Below are 19,613 nucleotides of genomic sequence, written 5' to 3' on the forward strand. Positions count from 1 at the left end.
CTAACAATACATATATCGCATATATATATCCTCTAATTCTCTTCAACTTCTCTTTCCATTTTTTCAAGTTTTGGTATTTTTTTTTTTAATCTTTAAGATTTTTAAATTATTTTCAATTTTCTTAAATTTTGAATTATCTTTCCTAATATTGATTGGTATATTCATATAATATAGAAGGTTTTCCTTATACACACATTAACACATTCACACATAGATACACCAATACACTTCAATTTAATTTCTTGAAGGTTTAATTGTGAAAATATTGTTATTATTATACTTTTAACCTTTTTAATTCCAATTCCCAATTCCCTTTAATAATATTTTTTTATCCCCCCTCCCTTCTCCTATCGTTAATTTATCTATTACTGCTATTGCTGCTATTGATAATAATAACAATTGCTTTTATTATTATTATTTAACGTTTCACCACCCCTCATCATTCCCCCATTGTTTTGGTATTGTATTGTATTGTTTTCACATACTACTACTAAGACAACGTTAATAACAACAACAAGAAGAAGAACAACAACAAAGGCTTTGATTTAAGGTACTTTCTTCTATTGCTGAATATATTCCTTACAATTTAAATTTTTAGTTGAACCAACTTGTACATATATTTCAATTGGTATACTAAAAAAACAAAAGCTATTATTACTAAAAATATTTAAACACTCAAGTATACCTGTGTTATATTCATTCAAGGATTTTCACACACCTGCACACCTACATTTGTTTTGCAATTTTTGCTAATCATTTGGGATACTACTACTAGTACTATCAATTATTTATAATATTATTATAATTGATAAGCTATTTCCTTTGGTGACTCCGATTTTCCGAACTAAATAATAATTCCAAACAGACAAATTATTTATCAGGGCTGGTTTTTTTTTTGTACACACATACAAATACAACCACCAACACATCCCTTTTAAAAAAGAGTTTTCATATCCTCGGATTTATCTGTTTAAAGTGTAATATTCCTTTCAAGTTAATTGATATATTTGGTATAGTAACCTAGTTCAAGTTTACTTTATTGTTATCCACATATATATCACACACACACACATTTTACACAGTGTTTCACAATTAATACTCCTATTCAACTAAACACACACAACTAATACACATTTACCCTTATTTGTCTGTGTTTATCATCATCATTAACCAATTCCAAGTCTAAATAAAAGTATTTTTGCTTGGGACTATAACATAATAATTAAAAGATATATAAATATATTTATATCTTTTTTTAAAAAAAAAACTGAATAAGAATCGAATAAAAAAAAGGCAACCCACCAAATAAACAAAGTATTTATTTGCAAACCATCACACCATTAAAAATAATCAATTTATTATGTCTACTGCTATCTACTATTCAACTCATAATAACATGCACACAAATGATGATATAACTAATGGTAGTGGTTCTACTACATCTGGTAATCCAGGTGCCAACCCATCAAATCCTAACCACACTAATGCTGGTGCAACTATCAACAACAACAGTAATATTGGTTTAAATTCAGCTAATAAGAACCATACCACTTTATTACCTTCTTTGGCACACATTATGCCTAGCAATAGCAATAACACTACTAATAGTGGATCTTCTATTGATATAAGCTCCACACTTATCAATCCATATTCAAGTGGGGCTGCCGCTGCCGCTGCTGCAGTTGGTGGTGGTAATGGTGGATATTATCATCCTCCACCACCACATTCTCAACAACAACAACAACAACAATTTGATACTTCTTATTCGAATCAAACTACTCCAACTTCAGCTTATACCAATTTCAATAATGATTCTACACATTCACCTACAGATATTCTGATGCAACAGAATATGAATAATTTAGCATCTTCATCAGGAAATATGTCTATTGGTGGTGGTATTGATGGTAACTTTTCCCACAATAATAATAATAATAATAACAACAACAACAATAACAATAATAAATGTATTTGTAAATCAAAAGTCAATAAAATTCCTCGACCAAGAAATGCATTTATTTTATTCCGACAAAAATATCATCAAATGGTATTAGATGAAGGTACTGTTATTAGAACCAACCCTGAAGTTTCCCGAGAATTGGGTAGACGATGGAGAGGATTATCACCTCAAGAAAAGGAACATTGGAATAATCTTGCTGAAGAAGAAAAGAAGAATCATGCCAAAAAATATCCTGGGTATAGATATACTCCAAGAAGAAATGGTAGAAACAAAAATTGTCCTGTTTGTAAAAATAAACCCCTTCCTAATAATAAATCTAATTCTATTAGTGGAATGAGTGGTAGTGGTGGTGGTGGTGGTAGTATATCAGGTGCTAGTAGTCTCAGTGGTGGATTAACTTCTCGTGATAATTCAATTACTAATGCAAATGCTATTGATTATCAACAACAACAACTACAACAACAACAGCAACAGCAGCAACAACAAGCTATACAATTTCAATCATTACCACCAGATCAATATCAACAATTAATTAAGCAACAACAGCAACAATTACAATTGCAAGCTCAACTTAATGGAGGTGGAGGTGGAGGTGGTATAACTAGCAACCCACAAACTATACCACAATACATTACTAATGGGAATTATCCATCATACATAATTTCTCCAAATCCTTACTCCACTACTAGTACAACTGCTCCTACAACAACAACTACTACAACCACCAATGCATCATCAATAGGTTTATCAGTACCACCCACAGCTACAACTACATCAACATCATCACAACCTACATCAGCAAATTCCCAATTACATTTCTATGAAGCTGAGAAATTATCTCCAGTATCATCAACTCATCATCAAAGTAGTATAAGTGAGATAGCAGCTCAACAGCAACAACAACAACAACAACAACAATTTATGTATAATACTAATTATAGTACTATACCACCTAATAATACTACTACGATGCAACAACATTCCGCAGGTACAGGAAATGATTATAGTCTCAATGGTAATAATAGTGGAAACACTGGTTATGATAATAGATATGGTTATGGTCAACCTATGATAATTACTGGTCAATCACAACAAGGTTTACAAGTTCAACAACAAGGTCAACATTATAATAGTGGTTTACATGCTGCTCAACATTATCAACAACAACAACAACAACATCATCAACAACAACCTCCACAATAATTTCTACAATACAATCATTTTTTACAATTTTTTTAGATACATATGAATTGAACCAAAAAAAAAAAAAAACATAAGATTATAAGACTTTTTTTTTTATTCATTTAACTTTTATTTGATAGTTTGGTTTTTCTGTTTTTCCGTTTTTTAATTTGCTTTTTTTTTTTCAAATTTTATTTTATTTTAATACTTAGTTCCGTTTTATTTTTTTATCTTGTATACTATCACTATCACTATCACTACTACTATTATTATAAAATCTTATAATATACATATATATATTCCCTTTTATGATAAAAACAAAATTGATCAAAAATTTAGTAGCTTGCTTTCTCTACAGAAAGAGAATATTTGTCCCTTTCGTGACTTTTTCTATAAATGCAGACCAAGTATAAGTTAGGGTTCAAATACAATAACAATAACAATAACAATGATAGAAGGGATAAAGCTTTTGTTATTCTTATTGACGAGAAAAGGGTTAATCCATATAGTTGCAAAAACATGAAAAGAGAACAAATGAAAAAAAAAAAAAAATCCAAATTTGTGGTGGTGGTGGCGTGTGGTGTGTGCACGCTTGAGCAATTTAACGATTACATAAGCGTCGATTCATTGTGATAACTAGTAGAGATTCTTTTTTTTCTTTTTGTCTTCTTCTTCTTCTGTAAATTATTATTTACAAAAATACTTTTGTTTCTGTTTCTGCATCTGCATCTGTTTATGTTTCTTTTTTGTGTAAATATACACGCACATACATACATACATACATACATACTTGAATTGAGCTGGTATTTTTTATTTTTTAAACTTTCTCACACGGCCACCTTGAGCAGCACAGACACGCCCAGGTCCTAAACCAATGCGCCATGTATTTCCTAATTAGATTAGATTTTTAGTTCGTCTCAGTATAATTGTTTCACGGCGAAAAATAAAAATAAAACAACCAACAATTGAATTCCGCTTTTGACAAAGAATGCCTATAATTTAACGTAATCTAACTTAATTTAACTAACCACGAACACAATTGCTATTACTACTTCTACTACTACTACTACTACTACCCAAGAAACAGCAACTAATACATCTGCATAATCTAATATTTACAAAATTCCAAAATTACAAAATTCCAACTTTCAAGTTTTTAGTTTTTGAAGGTTTTTTTAGATTTTTTTTTTGACAGTTTTAAATCTTACTTCTTATCTGTAACATCTAAAAAGATTTTCATACACACACACACACACATATAATATTTGTGTTGATAATCTATCTATAAATCCTTTTAATTTTTTTTATAAGTTGGCACCGCAAAAAGCTAAAAAAAAAAAAGAAAACACCAAGAAGAAGATTGACTAATCAATATGCTTACTAGGCCAATAATCGCGTTATACATATATATGTCATAGGGGAAGGAGGAAAGAGGAGATTGTCTATATATAAAACAAAAATTAGCTATAACTATTTGGAGTACACGCCATTCGCTTAATAACCAATATGATGACATAAAATAGGTATCTTGGTGTGTAAGATGAATGATGGAATAAAATCGATCCAAGTCTAGAAAGCAATCCAAAAAAAAGAAAAACACGGAAAAATTAGAGTAATAACAATTACGTATATTGGGTTGGAACAATATATATTATAAATTTTGTAACAGTTCGTAAAATTCATCGTCATTTCTTTGACAATACGTGTATAATAATAATAATAATTTTACTATTACTACTACTACTACTGTTACTACGTATACTAAACTTTTGTTCTGATTTCAATTCAAGGTTTCTTCAATTGTTTTTTTGTATCAACCAAATCCTTTTTTTTTTTCCCCAATACATATGTCACAATTGACAATAAGAAGAAGAAGAAGAATAAGATGATGATGATGATGACAACTCCTATTTTTAAATATAGTTTCACCATATAAATGAATAAATAAATAAATAAATAATAATGATACTTTAATCCAAGTTCATAACATTCTTTATTCAAAATCTTTGTGTTCTATAAAACCTGTGTAATTGATGCCTCTGTTTCTCTCTCTCTCTCTCTCTCTCTTATTCTTTCCTCTTATCAAGTACTATAAACATTGTCCAACTAACTAACTAACTAACTAAACTTCAATTCTAAACTTTTGTTGTTTTGTTGTTTTGTGTGATGTTATTCCCGGTATTATTTAATTTGCTCATAATTATAATATTTATCTGTCAATTAAAATCAAATTAAATTGTTTGTTATTATTCTTTAGTTCTTCTTTTATTCTTTTTTTGCAACAAAAACCAACAATGGTATAAATAGTGTTTAGAACAAACCCTTTTTGTTATTGTTATTGTTATTGTTTTTGTTCACCAAGACCTATTATATAAGAATAAGCGATGAATAGAAAAACCCTTCAATATAACACAAATTTCCTTCCAAAAATAAAAACAAAAGAAAGAAGGAAAAAGAAAATGGAAAGATTGGTTGGGTTGGGTATTCGTTAGTTTAGTTTAGTTTAGTCATTGGAATGTTCTTTATCGTTTTACTTGCCCCCTATTTTTTTTTTTTTTTTTTTTGGTTTCGCTTAACAACAATACCCAAACCATAAAGGAAGGGAAAATAAAAATGGGAGATTTAAGTAACAGAGATTCTTTCATTATTGTAGTAATAATTGTTTCCATTAACAATACTACTACTACTACTACTACTACTACTCTTTTGATGTTATCTTTGTTTTCAAATTGTTCAAAAAAAAAAAGTTTTGATTAAAAACTTCAATAATGTTTTTATCTGTATCGTAGTAATTATCAACGATGATGATTGTAAACAAAATATGGAATAATTTCTTGGAAAAAAATATCAACTACTATTAGGGTTTCTTTTAAAGGGTTCTTGGCTTTTCACTTAATCATATGGTGGGAGTTTATCTCATTTCTAAATATAGAACCTTCAACCTTCAACCTTCAACAAAAAAAAAAAAAACTGAACAAAGTAATACCAAGAAACTTGAAAAGGTTTGGATTCATATTCATGTATATTTAAGAGCTCCTAACTATGACAAGAATTGTTAATTCTAGATTCTAGATTCTAGATTCTAGATTCTAGATTCTCGATAGTTCAATCAAATACATTACCCGTTGGTAAGATTGGCACTTTTGTGAATTGGTTTGCAAATTGCATTTTAGTCGATTGATTGATTGATTGATCGATTGATAGAACAAACGAAAGGGCGAAAAAAAAAAAAAAAATAAATAAATTATTAAGTAAGTTGAAGATGATTATTCTCTATTGTAAGAAATGACAAGGAATTCCAAATTTAAACGATTTTTTTTTTTTTTGAAAGGATGTCATAACCAGTGATTATTTCTTCAAGATATATTGATTATTCTCATTGCTTTAAAATTTGGTGGTAAGTATTTCTGTAGTGAACACTTTAAAAAAAATTCCAATCATTGTAGAATTATTCAAAAGATTTATGTGTGTGTTTCCTTCTGAAATAATAAGTTGTTTCTATGTAAGATAAAAAGTATTACTTGCTTGGTGATCAAATTGAACTTTTATTCCTCCTTCATCTCCCCCTCTTCCCGTCCCCGTCCCCCTTCCCCCTCCCCCTCCAAATATAGATGGTAAATTCTATTTCTACACTATTGGATGTTGTATTTCGGCAAGTATATCCGAATTTTCACTACACACTTGCCATCCGAAAGTGTGCCGAACCCCAAATATAAAAAAATAAAAAAAGAAAAAGAAAAAAAAAACCTGTTAATTTTTGTGATAAACTTAATAAAATTTCATCTCTTACTTTGAACATTAATTGGAGAAAAGGTGATTCACTCTATTACAATAAGAGCACAAGGCGGAGTTATTTAGAATCCTCTTCTTTGCTATATTTTGTTTTGTACTTGGAGACCAATTAATTAATCAACCCACTCACTCACTCACTCACTCACCACCGCCACTTCGACTGCCACCACACACACACACACTGCCCCCCCAACAACACAAACCCAACTATATATTAGTTATACTATGGTGTAAGAAATAGTGCTTGGAATTATAAAGCCTAATTTTCTTAATTTTTTGTAAGAGGTAACTACTCTTTTTCTTGAGACAAGCGCAGACAGTTATTAGACAAGACAAGATAATTGACAAAGATTGAATAGACGACTATAGGAAAAGAGGAAATTGTAGATTATTAGTAGGAAAAATTGAACATAACATTGATATTAACAATCGTCTGTAGATTTTTAAATGAGATAGATAGATAGACAAACAGACATATATAGTATAAAAAAATGAGTTGGTAACAACAACTAATGTTATCAATAATGGTTTATTCCCACCCTTTATTTCTCTACGATATACAAATAAATCTTCTGGTTAGCAATAAACAAACAACAAACAACAAACAACAAACAACAATATACGTACGCATTGTAGGTTAATAATAAGTCAATTATTATTCAAGTTTTAGAAACTTTACTTAACGGTAAAAGTTTTAAACCCAGAATGGGAAGTACAGTACAATGCAATGCACCAAGAAGAAGAAGTTTAAATGAGAAATATGAGTCAAGGATTTACTTGCTGATGATGATGATTTTGAGTAATTCTAGACTATGCTTTGACAAAAGACTTGCAAGATGAATATAGTAGTAGTAGTAGTAGTAGTAGTAATAGTAGTAGTGATACCAACTTGACGTATTTACACGACTATACTTTATAGATTAATTAATTAATCAATGGTGCATGCATATGATAAATTTAGTATATGTATAATGTACTAAATGTTGCATATGCACAACTACGTAAATATTATCATTTAATCAATCAAAGTTTATGTATGTATGCAAAAAACAGAAGAGTTGTAGATTATTAGTACGATGATGATTCATCCATCATCCATCATAGCTGCTGCTGCTGTGTGTGTGTGTATGGGGTGGAAGGGGGCTTGTAAAAAAAAAATTTATTTTAACATTCTATACATTAATTCCAATTCATACATTGTGTAATAAAATGGTTAATATAACCACTAATAATAATTGTCAAGTTATTTTTTTTTTTTTTTTTTACCAACCGAATTTTTCAAAGATATGAAACTTGATCTATAAACCAACAAAGAAGAAGAAAAGAGTAACAGAATACAAGCTCTGAGAACTTATTAACCTATGATGCTGGTTATAAGAAAATATTGTTTAATAAGGTAAAAAAAAAAAAAATTTCACACAAAACAAACAAGACAAAAGAACAGAACAGAACAGAAAGATCAATTAGTAATAAATGTCATCATATTCATTACATTACAATTGGAAAACCTTTAATTATCAGGATTAATCGATATTTGCAATATTAACAATTGTCTTTCTTCTTTGTCTTTCTTCTTCTTGGTTTATATTTCATTTGTGTATTGTAAAAAAAAAAAATTTTCATACCAATTGAACAATTAAAACTCCGCAAAATTACAATACAATACAATACATTACAATACAATACAATACAATCACAAAAAAAGACCAAATTAGGCAGTTGAATCCGATCATAACTAGTTCACTAATTGTGCATTTATGTATCATGTATACCCCAGGCACATATACATATGATAATAATACCCATCTATGTGTTACCAAGTTTATTACTGTTTATTGCGGCATTCAAGCATTCAAGCATTCAGGCATTCAAGCATTCAAGCGTTCAGACATTCAATTCAATCTTTCATCACAATTTTGTAATTTAGGTTAACAACCTCAAAATTATAATACGTCGTCAAAATTTTTTTTTGAGACAACGTAATATGGTGGGGTGGGGTGGGTTATTGAAATTCACAAATTATTACAATTTGTTATACCCAAAAAAAAAAGAAAGAAAGAAAGAAAGAAAGGAAAAGTATGAAAATAAAAAAAAAAAATCAGGATATAAGATCATACGATATTTTTTATGAAATAACCGGTTCATAACCGGTTGAATGCCATCATCATCGTCAACGTTCAACGTTCAACATTCAACATTCAACGTCATGGTCGTTACTCAACATCAATTGGGAGGACTTTCAATCAATCTAGATTAATTGATTGATTGATTGATTGATTGATTGATTGAAAAAAAAGAGAAAAATATAATATTATATGTTTTCAAAACAGACACACTAAATAAAAACCTCAAAAACTACTACTACTATTATTACAACTATTCTATTCTATTTTATTCTATTCTATTCTATTCTCAACAATCAATTAATAGTATTTAAAAAATAAGATAAAATAAAATTGGGGGACCGGAACAACAATTTAGATAATCCAATTTTTTTATTCGACAATAAAACAAGCAAAAAGAGAGAGAGAGAAAGAAAGAAAGAAAAAGTGTTATTCTTTCTTCTTCTTCCATTCTTTGAACTAACGAACAAACTAACAGATGAAGATGATTATGAGAGGACAATTCATTCATTAATTGAATTTTGAGGTTTCTCTTTTTAAAAAAGAAGAAGGAATTAAAACAATATTATTATTCTTTATTCTTTATTCTTTATTCTTTATAGTGTCGAATCCGGTTAAATGTTTTTCCTAATGATTAAGTTTGAGTAAAATAAATTCTTGTCCTTGTCCTTTTGATTACTGAACATTTGGTAGCACAAGACCATCGTACTAAACATCTATTTATCTATTAGTGACATATATTCAGCTTTAGGTAATGTGTCTTTTTTTTTTTTACTTTTACTTTTATTTTTACTTTTACTTTTATATTTCTATTTAATAAGTCTACCATATGAATTTTGCATTAGTAATTTTCCAATCTAGTTTTCTTCGATAAGATATGATCCATATATGTCAACTTGTTCATTTATAATTCTTTATAATCCATTAAATGGATTTTTTTCTACATAAGTTATGTTGTCAGTGTATTAGTAGAAAATACTCTTTTTACTACTACTACTACTACTACTACTACTACAAATAATAAATAAATAAATAAATAATAATACTATCACAAAATCTTTCCTTAATTCAGACCATTTTCCTTAAAAAAAAAAGTATGGTTAAAAAGGAAAAAAAATAAGCTATCATCATCTTCTTCTTAATTAGATATCTTCACCAAATCCATCTAATTTAACAACTTCACCAGGTTTAAAAGGTGGTAATCCTAAATAAGGACATCCATCACATCTAAATGCATCACCAAGAGCACACAGTCCACAACCACCAGTTTTACCTTGTACGGTGAAATCTATTTCTGATAAATCTTCTTCAGTAAATTTAACTTTAACTTTCTGTTGTTGTTGTTGTTGTTGCTGTTTTAATCTTTCTTCAATTTTTATAGCTTCTAAAGTTGCTGATTGAGCCAATTTACCTAAAATTTGATCTTGTAAATTTTGTTGATTTGATACTTCTAATTCTTCCAATTCTTTTAATCCACAAGTACAATCTTTACAAGCTTTTTTTCTTTTTTTACCTCCATTTAATGATATATCACATTTTCTTGGTGTAATTAATTTATCAGATAATAAACTCCCACCATTTGTGTTGTTGTTGTTGTTAAAGTTAAGTAAATCATTTTCATCTATAAGTTCATCATCATCATCAATGTCATCATTCTCCAAAACTGATCCATCAGAACTATTTTCATCATCACTACTAAAATAAGTTAATTTTGTCTCCACCAATTTTCTTTTATTATTATTATTATTATTATTATTAGTTATATTATCATTGTTAATATCTTTATCAGAATTATTAATTTCATCTTTATTTAGTTTTTTAAATAACGGCAATGATTTTTTTATGGTAGTAGTATTACTAGTAGTTGTTTTCTTTTTCAATAATGTCACCACTGGTTCATCAACAGGTATTGGTTTAACCCATACATTAACTAATTCACCTTCAAGATTGTTTTCTTCTTTTTCTTTTTCTTTTTCTTCTTCTTCTATTATAAATCCTGTCATTAAAACATCTAAATTTTGATCTAATGGTAAATCACCTTTAAATTTCCCATTTGATTTCAATAATTTATAAATTAATTGCATTAACAGAATAGGAATTTCTCGATATTGAGATTCATTATTTGGGTTAATATATATTATTTCATCATAATAATCATATGGTAATTCAATGATCCCTTTAGTGACTCTATCTATTATTTGTTGATTAAGATTGATATTCACTGTTCCTGTTGTCGTCGTTGTAGTGCCACCATTGTTGTTGTTATTGTTATTATGTGATTGATAAATTTTCAGTTTGATTTGTTCTACTAATTGGGCATCAGTGACTACTGTTGGATGAAGTAATAATAAAATATTGATCAGTGAAGTCATTGATTTGTGTGTGTCTAGAAATGCTTGAATTATTAAGGATTAATTTAATAAATAAATAAATAAATAATTTAAAAACAAAAAGGGAATTACTATTAAATTGAAGAAAATTTATATATATAATGATGATGGTTAATGGTTGATGGTTGATATATATATATATTACCAAAATTGAATAAGGCGAGTTTTAATGGAAATGGAAATGAGTGAGGGAGTGAGTGAGTGTGAAAGATTAGTAATCGAATTGGTCAGAAATTTATTTAAGCAAGAAAATTTTTTCTTTTTTTCTTATCCTGGTGGTAAAGTTACACGACCACTAATTTTCCTACCTCCTCCTCCTCCTCCTCCTCCGATGATCGGATGACAATTAGTCAATTCACTATTGGTTATAATTTAATCATTAACCAACCAACCACATTCTATAATTATCTTATCATTCTAAAATCACATCTGATGATGATGATGATGATGACTAAGTGATTATTTATTCCCAGAGGGGGGCGAATCATTATTCCCGGGAATTACTTTAGTATTACTTATTCTGGTTTTTACTCTTTTTTTAAAAAAACTTTATTGTCGTCGTATTTCTTCAAATGTTGTTTTTCTACAATTATAATCATCTTCTAATAAATCTATGTATATTTACTAAACTAGTTTCTAATTTCTTCTTTTTGAGTAGATTGATCCATTTGTACGTTTTTTTTTTTTTTTTGTATATACGCTTCTTTACCGTTTATCTCGATCAGGTGAGAATTCCTCTTCTTCTTCTTCTTCTTGGTCTACTTTTGCCGAATCAAATTACCACGTCACCACTTTACTCGGTATTCTAACCTCTCTCTCTCTCTCTCTATATATATATATATAATCAGTAATATCCCCCCTATCCTATTCTATTTTATAAAATTTTTTTTTTTTCTACATAGTTGTTTTTGCCAGTGAGTAACTAAGTGTGGCCACTTTCCCAAATTACCCTTGAGGTATAATGGTCTTGTCCTCGACAGGGGAGTTGGGGTAGTTGCTTCTATTAGCCAAAGTCATGACGTCTTGTACTTTGCGTTGGAAGTGGTTGAAATCCATACGGTGGTTATAGTTGAGATTGCTCACGATGCTTTTCGTCTTGCATTTATCAATAACGTGTTCAGTGGTTTCCATCAAGCTGTATATGTTTTCCTGACTTGTGGCGTTCTCATTAAAGTAAGAACGGTAATCTTCGGCAGTGTCTCCGAATTGCTGAGAAGACGAATTCGTTGGCCTGATGTTCGGTCGGATCCTCTGAATCTCTTTCTCAGACAAGACAAGACAGATTATCTTTGGGAACGTAATATAGTATTCAGTCTGAAATAGCGGGTCTATTCTGAGCACAAACTAAATAACAATATCAATTAAATATAAAATATGTTATATTCAAGTATAAAATTGTGGATGGTTAAAAAGAAAGATCTATAAAATTATATAAAAGGTTACGAAACAACAGGCCTTACTTCCCCAATCCTCTTGAGGGTATTCCTCTGGATTTTGTGGATGTTTAATGAAATGAGCAATCAAATCCCAAATCTTTGTCCTTGCAAAACTTGGTCAATTTTGAGAAATATTTGTTAACCGTCTCTATTTGTGATTTTCGGGTCAGTTAAGGTTGAAACTGAGTCCCAGGATTTGGATTTTCTTGACGGAGTATTTTTTGCTCCTATTTTTTAAATTAAAGAGTAATTTTTTCCAATTCTTCAATGGAAATGTTTTTATCATTAATGGAATCCGAGGACATATTCGTTGGTTTATTTTCTTTTGGTTTAAAATCGTGACAATGGATTTAGTTCGTGATAGTCGTTTTAAATTAAGCTAAATCTTTATTTGGAAGAGTAGATCACACTCTGTTGTATTTTAATTATTTGAATTATTAGGAAATTATTTCTTTTAATATGGATGATAGATATTATATCTCTTATCTCGTCCACCAAATTTATAAAATTATTTATTTATTTATTGAAAAACAACTAGTACGTAGAATAAAAAAAAGCATAAACAAAATAATATATATATATATATATATTAGGTTATAAAGAATAAAATAAAAACATGTATAAAACTATATATAAAAATGATCTTGAATAGAAATGTACTCACATTTATGAATAATACAAGAACATTTAAAAATTGTTGCGAAACTAACAGTACAGTACAGAAAATGTCCTGAAATGATTTAAACATATTGATTTATTTCGGCTATGTTATGTGAAAAGTATGTATCAACGGGTAATAAATTTGTTCCCGTGACATAAAAACCAATCAATTAACTTAAACTCAATTCATAGTGTCACTCTAATATGTTCTGATAGTGTATGTGTGTAATATCAATCAGATTGTTAGATACTTTGGTATATTTCCTAAAAACATCACACTTTCTATATAGTATAGCAGTATTAAGTTATACTTTTCTTTTTTTTTTTTTTAACTGGGAATTATAAATCTCCCATTGGATACATTGTGTTTTCATTGATCAAAGTTTTCAAATAAAAATATCATCTTATCATCTTATTGTTGAAAACTATAATCAATCTAATCTTATTATTATTGTGTACATCCTCCTCCTGTCTTATCTAAAATATTGGATTCTTGATCTTCATCATCATCATCATCATCTTCTTCTTCTTCTTCTTCTTCTTTTTCTTTTTCTTCTTCTTATTATTATTACACATATATTATTACTATTACTATTACATTATAAATAAAACTTATATTATATTATACTGTTTCTTTTTTTTTTTTCACTACTCTTTATCATCTTCAGTTTCATCTTCAGTATCATCACCATCATCACCAGCTGCAGTTTGTAATTTAACTAATGAAAATGCTGCTTCAGTTTCATCTTTAATACTATAAGAATTGCTTCTATTATGTTTATTATTACCATGACCACCACTCTTGAAATTTAGTGTCATAGCAGCTGCTGCTACAGTATCTGCATTATTATTAGTAGTAGTAGTAGTAGTGGTGGTGGTGGTTCTAGGATTAGTTTTCGATGTTGTACCTGAATGTCTCTTTTTTTGAATTATTTTCCTTATGGCATCCTTTGCAGATACTTCTTCATCATTGGGTTCTATTATTAATTTTGTTGGTGATGATTGTGGTGGTAAATATACTGGTGATATCGAGGAAGATGCTATTCCTACTCCCATTGGTGTAGAGGATATTGACCATGATGATCTTGGTGTTGTTGGTTGTTGTTGTGGTTGTTGTGGTGGTGGTGGTGAAAATTGACCTTCTTGATTTTGTGGTTGTCTATTTGATGTTGTTAATGGTGTAAATTTAGGTTGTGGAGGTGGAGGTGGTGGTGGTAATTTATGTTGTTGATATTGTGGTGGAGGTGGTAGTGGAGCTTTGGATGGTGAAAATTGTAAATTCACATTTGCTGACCATGAATGTCGATTTGTTTTTAAATTAGGTGATTTATTAATAATATTAGAACCACTATCATTAGTGGTACTTTCATTTATTGATTGTCCATTCCCACTATTTATAATTCCATTCATATATCTATTATGAGCACTATTTTGATTATTAATCATAACCGAATTTAAAGTATCATATAATCGTTTAGCAGAATGGAATTGTGGGGTTTTTTGTAATTTCAATCGTCTTGACTCTTCATCTTCATCATCACCAACACTACCCATTGGAGTATAATTGTGACGTGTCTCTTCATCTTCATATTCATTGTCATCATCATCATCACCATCATTATCTCTTCCAACAATACCATATCGTTTCAGCCGTTGTTCAGGGGAATCATGATCTTCATTTCTAGGGGTTCTTAATGCTACTCCATAAGGAGATCTACCTACTGGTGATTCAAAAATCCCATAACTTCGACGTTTACTCGATGGTGTATACGGTAGTGATGGTATCTGAGAATCCAAATTCAATTCTTTATCTCTTACCCCTGAAACTGAAAGTTGTGACAGTTGTTGTGACAGTTGTTGTTGGGGTTCAGGGGTATTCAAAAATGAAGATGACAGTCGTTTAGTTTGTCGACTTGAAAATGTTGTTTGACGTTTTTGTGCTGGTGGTGGAGGGGTAGTTGGTTGTGGTCGAGGTTCTTGTACGACAATTGAAAGTGCTTTTTGTGCTTTTGGTGATGACACAGGTGTTGAGGGTTTACTAGAATTCATTACTAAACTGTGTGTGTGTGTRTGTGTGTATGTGTGTAATGTCAGTGATGATCTCTTTATCTCCTGTGTAAGTTTAAAAGGAAACAGTTTAGGGATGTAGTCTAATAATGTTGTGTATTAATAAAAAAAAAGGGGGAAAAAGAGAAAATTTGTTGATAATGATGATGGGAAGAATTAAAAATAAAAACTTGAACAAAACACAACAACAAAGCACAACAACAAAACACAACAACGCCAAAAAAAAAATGTCTCTAATTAACAGACACAACAACAACAACAAGTCACTAATTGTTCCTTTTTTTTTCAGACCAATTGATATTTGTAAATGTACATGGAGTTTTAGGTTAACAAGTTAACTAGCTACTACTTATTAAGAGATTGCACTTAGTTTTGGGACAACATCAGATGCCATTGCATAACAGTATTTCATTAGAAGTTAGATTTTCTCTGCTTTGTGGTGTATCACATGTGTTGAGTGGGCAGGCGAGCGGACGTGTCCTATTGGCCTAAAAAGAAAAAGGACCTAGTAACGACATTCGTATGTTTCACATAAATGTCGCGCAATCTATTCTATTTGAAGTTGTTGTTGTTGTTGTTGTTGTTGCGGTGGTTACAATTTCTTTTTCAACATAATTTTGAAATTCGAAATGAAATCAAATGAAATGAAATAAATTTTCAAATATAAGTAAATCTCGTAAAATAAGATATTAGTAGACATAAAGCAATTGACTTGATAGAACTATTCATTTTGAATTATTCTTCCTATTCTTTATCAGACTACTACTATATTGTGAGAGAGAAATAAAGAGCCATGAAGGAGAAGAAGAAGAAGAAGAAGTATTGGGGAGCTACCATAGGTGTGTCACGTGCACAATATATACGACATAGCCAGTGACATTTGGTAGTTCTTAAGTGGGAGCGACATTTTCTGTGAGAAGAAGAAGAAGAAGAAAAAAAAAAAATCCTCAAAAAGCAAAATTGAAATTGAATGAGAAAATGTAAACAAATAAAATCAATTAATTTCTTTAAAACCCACTTCATATCTCCATTTATTATTCTAATTGATAACACCTTCCTCTCCAATTACGTGTGTCATTATTATATTATATACAAGTTTTTAAGATTCATATTTTAATTAAGGGTTATTGAATTAAGATAGTGTTATTTGTGTTTTTTTTTTTGTATATATTTTAATTTTCTGGTATCCAATTATTAAAAATCAATTGAAAGATATACACCACGTCAAGGGTAACTACTAAACAGCTGCATGTTGATTAATTGAAACTGTAAATTATTTTTCACTCAATATCACTATTCACAAGAACTACGGCCACGACAAAAACCACCCTACAGTATATCAATGAGTCAAACATCAAATCCAATATATGGATTAAGAAGAAATAATGGATTTGCTGGGGGTTCAAACCCCTCCAACAACAACAACAACAACAGCAACAACAACCATAATGGCAATAGAATATCTTTAGGGTCAGCTACTAGAACATCATCGATCATATCTAATAATCTTCCATTTAGACAATCATTATTACATGGGAATTATGATAATGCTATCAACAATACTCCTTCAACTTCTTCTTTACAAAAGCAATCACAACAACAACAACAATCCCTGCAAACTCTGCAAACAAAAAGAAGATCAACATTATTATCAACCCCAGCAACTACAACTAAACGAAGACAAAGTATGATGGGTAATAACTTGCATCAACAACATCAATATGGATCTACTGCTTTACGACATTCAACTCAACCTTCATCATCAATGAATTCTCAATTCAATCAAGCATTACAACATGTATCACCATATTATAATCCAACGTCATATTCATCACAAACACCATCTTCTCAACCTTCATCGCAACAATATCAACAACAACAACAACAAGCAAATATACCATCATCTGCATCTTCTTCACAACAACAACAATCTATGGACCCTCGACCATTAAAAGATAAGAAATATCAAGAATTAATCCAAAAGGAAATCATTCGATATTTAATTGATTATAAATTTGAAATTAAAACCAATATTGCCTTGACAGAAAATATTTTGAAACTGCCGACGCAAAAAAATTTTAATGCTATATTTAAATTTTTATATAATCAACTTGATCCTAATTATATGTTTATAAAACTGTCAATTGAACAAGAAATTGTCACATTATTGAAATTATTAAATTATCCTTATATGCATACAATTACTCGATCACATTTTAGTGCTGTTGGAGGCAATAATTGGCCAACATTTTTAGGAATATTATATTGGTTAGTAGAATTGAATTTATCATTACTGACTTTAAATGATGATGATTTTTTGGCTGATGATGATTTTGATAAAATATTCATTGAATATATTTGGAAATCTTATAGTTTATTCATTAATGATGAAGAAGAGGAAGAACAACAACAACAAGAACAACAACAACAAGCAAATAATGGTGGTAGCGGTGGTGGTGGTGGGGATAAATTTTATAATGATATGAAAATAAAATTTGATCAATTACAAGAAAAATTAAATCAAGAATTAAATAATGTTGAACAACAACATGAAAATTTATTGAATAAATATCATGAATTAAATAATCAATTAAAAATCCGTGATGATGCTTTAAAAAAAACCGTGGCATTAGAAGAAGATTATATGAAATTAAAATCTTATAATCAAAATGTTGAAAAAATGATGCCTGAATGGAATAAAAAATTGGAACAATTACTGAATGAAGTTATATCATATGAAGAACAAATGAATAAATTACAAGATGAAAAAAAATCTATTGAAATGGATTTACAACAACGAGGTATATCAATTGATAAAGTGAATGAATTATATATTAAACGAGATCAATTATCAAAATCAATTGAAATTATATCTAATAAAATTGATGATCTCAAAGAAAAATTACTGGGTCGATCATTTGATTTAGAAAAAAATTTTGATAATTTAGAAAATTTAACTAATCAATATAATGAAATTACCAATAAGTTTAATTATTATTACTATCAACAAATTCAGCAGAACCAACAACAAGATCAACAACAGCAAGAAGAAGAAGAAGAAGAAGAAGAAGAAGAAGAGCATCAATTGATACCACAATTTGGATTAAAATTAGATGAAAATATTAAAACCACCAATGAACGACGACAATTTACTCGAGATGAAATATTTCTAAACATTAATGTTAAACAAGAACGACAAAATTTATTAAATTTCCGTAATGAATTAGATCATCAAATATTAAATGATCGATCACAAGCCATGAAATTCAATGAAAAATGTGATATTGAACAAGATAAAATTAAAGATCAACAATCAATTATTGAAGAATTAAAAATTCAAGATTCTTTAATGAAACGGAAACTGGATGATTTAAAACAAACAATTTTTCAAATACAAAATGAATTTAATAGTCAAATTGAATCATTAGATCAACAAATTAGAGAAACTAAATCAAATATTCAATCGGATATTTTACAATTGGAAAGAAAATTACGTGATGTCAATTTGAATAAAAGTTTGATTCAAGAACAATTGATTGGTAAACGACAAAAAATTGATGAAGATGTCATTAATTTAACGTCATTTATATTGAAATTTAAAACTAATATTCAAGAAAAATTGATTAATATTGCTGATATTGTTCAAGATCAATTGAAAAAAGAACAACAACAACAACAACAACAACAAGCATCACAACAGCTAGAGTGAAAAAAGAGTTTCATTAATGTTCAGTTAAATCAAATAAATTCTTTAACTTAATCTTATTATCAATAATTCGTTTTCTAAACATGCACTAGGTTTACCCCATACCCCATTTCAACTACCCTCATTATTATTGTTATAATTATTAATTTTTGTATAAATTATTCTTATGGTATTGTCTTACCAAGTAATAACCTTTTTCTTTTTCTTTCTTCTCTCATTTATATTATTATATCTCAATCATATTTGTATTATTATAGTTTAATTTTTTCTTTATATACTTTTTCTTAAAATGTAAGT

General features: G+C 29.0%; 4 protein-coding genes and 1 non-coding gene across 5 annotated transcripts; 2 read left to right on the plus strand and 3 right to left on the minus strand. All coding sequences in view use genetic code 12, as the record gives it.

Annotated features, from left to right (window-relative positions):
- Positions 1-1,360: 1,360 nt before the first annotated feature.
- On the plus strand, positions 1,361-3,163 carry RFG1 (HMG domain-containing transcriptional repressor; the record flags this gene model as incomplete). Its single annotated transcript, XM_710662.2, has 1 exon — positions 1,361-3,163. One exon carries the CDS (start codon positions 1,361-1,363, stop codon positions 3,161-3,163), a length of 1,803 nt encoding a protein of 600 aa, XP_715755.2.
- A 7,036-nt stretch (positions 3,164-10,199) lies between these two features.
- DRE2 (electron carrier) lies at positions 10,200-11,429 on the minus strand (the record flags this gene model as incomplete). The annotated part of the gene is made up of 1 exon (XM_710663.1): positions 10,200-11,429. The coding sequence occupies one exon, from the start codon at positions 11,427-11,429 to the stop codon at positions 10,200-10,202; it is 1,230 nt and encodes a 409-aa protein (XP_715756.1).
- Positions 11,430-13,733: 2,304 nt separating this feature from the next.
- On the minus strand, positions 13,734-13,823 carry CAALFM_CR02660CA. Its single transcript, XR_002086425.1, has one exon. It is a non-coding gene; the product is annotated as an uncharacterized ncRNA (small nucleolar RNA).
- Positions 13,824-14,191: 368 nt separating this feature from the next.
- CAALFM_CR02670CA (uncharacterized protein) lies at positions 14,192-15,592 on the minus strand (the record flags this gene model as incomplete). Its single annotated transcript, XM_710664.1, has 1 exon — positions 14,192-15,592. One exon carries the CDS (start codon positions 15,590-15,592, stop codon positions 14,192-14,194), a length of 1,401 nt encoding a protein of 466 aa, XP_715757.1.
- A 1,360-nt stretch (positions 15,593-16,952) lies between these two features.
- CAALFM_CR02680WA (kinetochore-associated Ndc80 complex subunit) lies at positions 16,953-19,319 on the plus strand (the record flags this gene model as incomplete). Its single annotated transcript, XM_710665.2, has 1 exon — positions 16,953-19,319. The coding sequence occupies one exon, from the start codon at positions 16,953-16,955 to the stop codon at positions 19,317-19,319; it is 2,367 nt and encodes a 788-aa protein (XP_715758.2).
- Positions 19,320-19,613: the final 294 nt, after the last annotated feature.

This window comes from Candida albicans, chromosome R (assembly GCF_000182965.3).
Source record: "Candida albicans SC5314 chromosome R, complete sequence".
NCBI lineage: Eukaryota > Fungi > Ascomycota > Pichiomycetes > Serinales > Debaryomycetaceae > Candida > Candida albicans.